We start from the raw sequence: 5,622 nt of genomic DNA on the forward strand, positions 1-5,622 counted from the left end.
CCAATTACCTGTTCGTTTCACCGTTTATGTGGCTTATAAGTCGACTGGTGCTATTTTACTGAAAAAAACACTATATTACTGTAAGAAAAAAAACATTACATTATAACCGATAAGCGTGCGATAGCGAACAGGTGATGAGCCGCGGCGGCGGGCGTTGCTACGTGCTACGCGGCGGGACGAAGCGACGAGCGGAAGCGGCCGACGGCGCAGGGGTACACGCAGGCGCATCCTGCACCATTCGCCATTCACGTCCCTCTGGCCCAATAATCAAACCGCATTAATTACGCTCCAACACACACGGTAGCACACTGCCACCCACCAGTTGCAGCGCCAGACGCGCACGGGCACGTCACGCAGCCGTAGTCGATCGGTGCACTGTGCTCGCGTCGCGCCCCGTTCCAGCTCTCGCATCCTCGCTCGCTATAAATCCCCCGGCTCGGCCTCGGCCTCACACACACAGCAGCCAACACCACTGCAAAAGCACAAGGCGCGCGGCAGCCGGCAGCAGGGAGCAGCTAGTTGGAGCGGGTGGTGATTGGTGAAGATGCTGAGCGGGATCATCCATGGGCTGACGGGGGAGAACAAGCAGGCGCGGCTCAAGGGCACGGTGGTGCTCATGCGCAAGAACGTGCTCGACCTCAACGACTTCGGCGCCACCGTCATCGACAGCATCAGCGAGTTCCTCGGCAAGGGGGTCACCTGCCAGCTCATCAGCTCCACCCTCGTCGACGCCAGTGAGTATTGAGTACCGCCCGCCGGCGCCGGCGACGGGCGATGCCACCTCTCTGATCTCTCCCTTCCCTTGACCAATCTCTTAAGCTAGCTAGCTCTCGATCGAAGTTTCGCGGTTACTTTTACCTTTTGCGCATGCATTTTCCCCGCACATAAAAAGCAAGCAAGCACCAAGCGTACTGTTTGGGCGGCCATCCTGCTTCGGCTACCTTGCCTCGGCCCTCGGTCATCTTTTTTGAGGGAACATGGAAAGAACAAAAGAATCGAGCGAGGAACACCGAGAAAAAGACAGCAAAGCTATAGCTTGGGTGCAGAGCACCAGATGCTGGCTAGCTAGCTGGTGACAAAGTGAAAAAGAACTCAGTAACAAGAGATTCAGAAACGATTTCTACTTTGATCTAGATTCTTTATCAATAATTTACTGCTCGTATACTATGCACCATGTATCTCGCCGCGCGCGCGCGCGTGCATGCCCGACGCGTATACGAACCATATCGATCGACTCATCACATCGCCCACATGGGCCGCCACCGCGCGTGCTTTTGCTCTGCCCAGACAACGGCAACCGCGGGCGGGTCGGCGCGGAGGCGAACCTGGAGCAGTGGCTGACGAGCCTGCCGTCGCTGACCACCGGCGAGTCCAAGTTCGGCGTGACGTTCGACTGGGAGGTGGAGAAGCTGGGCGTGCCGGGGGCGGTCATCGTCAAGAACCACCACACCGCCGAGTTCTTCCTCAAGACCATAACCCTCGACGACGTCACCGGCCGCGGCGCCGTCACCTTCGTCGCGAACTCATGGGTCTACCCCGTGGGCAAGTACCGCTACAACCGCGTCTTCTTCTCCAACGATGTAAGTCACCGCGACGCCATTGACTCTCCTGGCGGCCGCATCTGCTGTTCAAGTCTTTCTTCTCAATCGTTTCATATTTATTTTATCACTTTTCCTAGTATACATTTCTTTCTACTAGTAGTTGCTTTAAGAAAATGTAGCCGCCATGTCGTCGACTGGCGTACAGTACAGTAGGTCGGAAAAGGACATGGGTATGGTGAAGAAAACTGCCTTGTTTACATCACCTCCAAATTCCAAGTTTTTTCACTCTCTCTCCATCACATTAATTTTTAGCCGTTTGCATGGAGCATTAAATATAGGTAAAAAAAATAACTAATTACATAGTTTAGTTGAAAATCACGAGATGAATCTTTTGAGCTTAGTTGGTCCACGATTGGACAATATTTACCAAATAAAACGAAAGCGCTACTATCCATCAGGTTGTAATTTTTTGCAATCTAAACATGGCCCAGGTGGTACTAGTGCAACTGCAACGGTAGGTGAAGAATCTAATGCTAGAATGATCTTCTGAAATCTTTTGACGGTCGCTGAGCGCGAGGCATGTGAGTTCACCACGTAAATAAAAAAACTGTTCCAGCTTATTATTGTCGTAAAAAAAACAATATTATTATATCTGTAAACACTGTTCATATGAGTATCAGTGTGAGTGCGCTGGCCCGCCACAGCCGGCCGCCAACCAGCCGAACGCGCCCTTACTTTAAAGAAAACCAGGTTAATAATTATTATCCCGGCCATCGCCCCGCCCGAGATAATAATTAACTTTAAAGAAAAGGTTAAAGTAAAGATTGATGCCAATCCATATCCACTCAAGTTTACTTTCGAGATGACTGATGACCGTGATGGTCGGTCAAGCAAATCAGCGGTTAACATGTGTCCTTATATCTTTATAAGATATAAGAGAGTACTGTAGACCTGTACTGTAGAGTTTTGATCAATCAACCTGGGTTATGTTTTCTAAACGTCCGTCAGTCAGTCAGTCAACATGTTGATCTTTTTGTCTTTTGTGTGCCGGAAAAACGCCGTCGCAGACGTACCTGCCGAGCCAGATGCCGGCGGCGCTGAAGCCCTACCGCGACGACGAGCTCCGCAACCTCCGCGGCGGCGACCAGCAGGGCCCCTACCAGGAGCACGACCGCGTGTACCGCTACGACGTCTACAACGACCTCGGCGAGCCTGACGGCGGCAACCCGCGCCCCATCCTCGGCGGCTCCGCCGACCAGCCCTACCCGCGCCGCTGCCGCACGGGCCGCAAGCCCACCAACACCGGTGCGTGCTCGCCGTGGGCCTCGATCTCGGACGAAACATTTGCATTTGCATTTGCTGCAGGAGAGTTGACTGACTGGCCTGGATGACGTTGACTTGACCCGCAGACCCCAACTCGGAGAGCCGGCTGTCGCTGGTGGAGCAGATCTACGTGCCACGGGACGAGCGGTTCGGCCACCTCAAGATGTCCGACTTCCTGGGCTACTCCATCAAGGCGATCACGCAGGGGATCATCCCGGCGGTGCGCACCTACGTGGACACCAGCCCCGGCGAGTTCGACTCCTTCCAGGACATCATCAACCTGTACGAGGGCGGGATCAAGCTGCCCAAGATCCAGGCGCTGGAGGACATGCGCAAGCTCTTCCCGCTCCAGCTCGTCAAGGACCTCCTCCCCGCCGGCGGCGACTACCTGCTCAAGCTCCCCATCCCGGAGATCATCAAAGGCACGGCTGTCTGCATGTGCTCATACAGTGATACTCCTAAGTTGATCGATCGATAAGCTAGCTGACTGACTGTTTGCGCACGTTGTGCGGAACAGAGGACAAGAACGCGTGGAGGACCGACGAGGAGTTCGCGCGGGAGGTGCTCGCCGGCGTCAACCCGATGGTGATCACGCGCCTCACGGTGAGTCACTCACTCTGTGCAAAAAGTGTAACTGTTAATTAATGGTGGCTTCACAAGACACAAGTAGGTCGAAAACGACACGAAATGAAATGTGCACGCCTGACGATCGAACACGATTACAGGAGTTCCCGCCGAAGAGCACGCTCGACCCCAGCAAGTACGGCGACCACACCAGCACGATCACGGCGGAGCACATCGAGAAGAACCTGGAGGGCCTCACGGTGCAGCAGGCGCTGGACGGCAACAGGCTCTACATCCTGGACCACCACGACCGGCTCATGCCGTTCCTGATCGACGTCAACAACCTGGAGGGCAACTTCATCTACGCCACCAGGACGCTCTTCTTCCTGCGCGGCGACGGCAGGCTAGCTCCGCTCGCCATCGAGCTTAGCGAGGCGTACATCGACGGAGGCCTCACCAAGGCCAAGAGCAAGGTCTACACGCCGGCGTCCGCAGGCGTCGAGGCCTGGGTGTGGCAGCTCGCCAAGGCCTATGTCGCCGTCAACGACTCCGGCTGGCACCAACTGATCAGCCACTGGTATAATCATCCATGTGCATTCATTCTCTAATCACCATTGATCGAGTCGTTGCCGCGATCCAAATGCATTCGTTTTCCTAATCAACCGCCGGTGATCTCGTGCAGGCTGAACACGCACGCGGTGATGGAGCCGTTCGTGATCGCGACGAACCGGCAGCTGAGCGTGACGCACCCGGTGCACAAGCTCCTGCACCCGCACTTCCGCGACACCATGACCATCAACGCGCTGGCGCGGCAGACGCTCATCAACGGCGGCGGCATCTTCGAGATGACCGTCTTCCCGGGCAAGTACGCGCTGGCCATGTCCTCCGCGGTGTACAAGAGCTGGAACTTCACGGAGCAGGGCCTCCCCGCCGACCTCGTCAAGCGGGGCGTGGCGGTGGCGGACCCGTCGAGCCCCTACAAGGTGCGGCTGCTGATCCAGGACTACCCGTACGCGAGCGACGGGCTGGCGATCTGGCACGCCATCGAGCAGTGGGTGGGCGAGTACCTGGCCATCTACTACCCCGACGACGGCGCGCTGCGGGGCGACGCGGAGCTGCAGGCATGGTGGAAGGAGGTGCGCGAGGTCGGGCACGGCGACCTCAAGGACGCGCCCTGGTGGCCCGAGATGCAGGCCGTGTCGGAGCTCGCCAGCGCCTGCACCACCATCATCTGGATCGCGTCGGCGCTGCACGCCGCCGTGAACTTCGGCCAGTACCCGTACGCGGGGTACCTCCCGAACCGCCCCACCGTGAGCCGGCGCCGGATGCCGGAGCCGGGCAGCAAGGAGTACGAGGAGCTGGAGCGCGACCCGGAGCGCGGCTTCATCCACACCATCACGAGCCAGATCCAGACCATCATCGGCATCTCGCTCATCGAGGTCCTCTCCAAGCACTCCTCCGACGAGGTGTACCTCGGGCAGCGCGACACCCCCGAGTGGACCTCCGACGCCCGGGCGCAGGCGGCGTTCAAGCGGTTCAGCGACGCGCTGGTCGAGATCGAGGGCAACGTGGTGGGCGAGAACCGTGACACACAGCTGAAGAACAGGAACGGGCCCGCCGAGTTCCCCTACATGCTGCTGTACCCCAACACCTCTGACCACAGTGGCGCCGCCGCCGGGCTCACCGCCAAGGGCATTCCCAACAGCATCTCCATCTGAGCGATTGGTACCACCAGGCTACTAGGAGTGCTACGTACGAGCTGGTACATGAATAAGCTAATAAGCAGTCGTGTATACGAGCGGAGCGGCACGAGACCACGTGTGTAGAGACTAGTGTTTGTGTGCTAAGCATTGGCCTCCCTGTTTGAAGATTCTTAGAGTACTATTCCTTGTTTTGCAGTATTGCTCGGTCACAACTTTGATTTCACATGGTATTCAATACGTATATCTTCCTAAAATCTTTAGAATAAATCAACGCATATAACTTATACGCTCCCAAATTAAATAGTGTGCGAAAACAAGGCTAGGTGGGTAGAAGCAATGGGGCCAGAGTGAAGCCAATGATCGTACCAGAAGGAGGTGGCGGCCCCCCATCGTGAACGTCGACATAGGTGATAGAACGGCACAGTAAGTAGCAAGCTCATCATTAATAATTTTTCACATGTTGGAAGGAGGAGCAGAATGGGAATCCGATA

The 5,622-nt window shown here is 56.3% G+C and overlaps 1 protein-coding gene across 1 annotated transcript; it reads left to right on the forward strand.

The window, feature by feature from the left end:
- Window positions 1-444: 444 nt before the first annotated feature.
- On the forward strand, window positions 445-5,312 carry LOC136549863 (putative linoleate 9S-lipoxygenase 3). The gene is made up of 7 exons (XM_066541313.1): window positions 445-734; window positions 1,288-1,580; window positions 2,609-2,846; window positions 2,951-3,286; window positions 3,382-3,467; window positions 3,590-4,005; window positions 4,111-5,312. The coding sequence occupies exons 1-7, from the start codon at window positions 545-547 to the stop codon at window positions 5,144-5,146; spliced, it is 2,595 nt and encodes an 864-aa protein (XP_066397410.1). The 5' UTR covers window positions 445-544; the 3' UTR covers window positions 5,147-5,312.
- The last annotated feature ends 310 nt before the right edge of the window (window positions 5,313-5,622 follow it).

This window comes from Miscanthus floridulus, chromosome 1, assembly GCF_019320115.1.
Source record: "Miscanthus floridulus cultivar M001 chromosome 1, ASM1932011v1, whole genome shotgun sequence".
NCBI classification, from domain to species: Eukaryota; Viridiplantae; Streptophyta; class Magnoliopsida; order Poales; family Poaceae; genus Miscanthus; species Miscanthus floridulus.

Coding starts and splice junctions, on each gene's coding strand:
- LOC136549863 (XM_066541313.1), top strand. CDS start 545: ATGCTGAGCGGGATCATCCATGGGCTGACGGGGGAGAACAAGCAGGCG. Junction 1,581..2,608: donor GCGTCTTCTTCTCCAACGAT/GTAAGTCACCGC, acceptor ACGCCGTCGCAG/ACGTACCTGCCGAGCCAGAT. Junction 2,847..2,950: donor CCGCAAGCCCACCAACACCG/GTGCGTGCTCGC, acceptor CTTGACCCGCAG/ACCCCAACTCGGAGAGCCGG.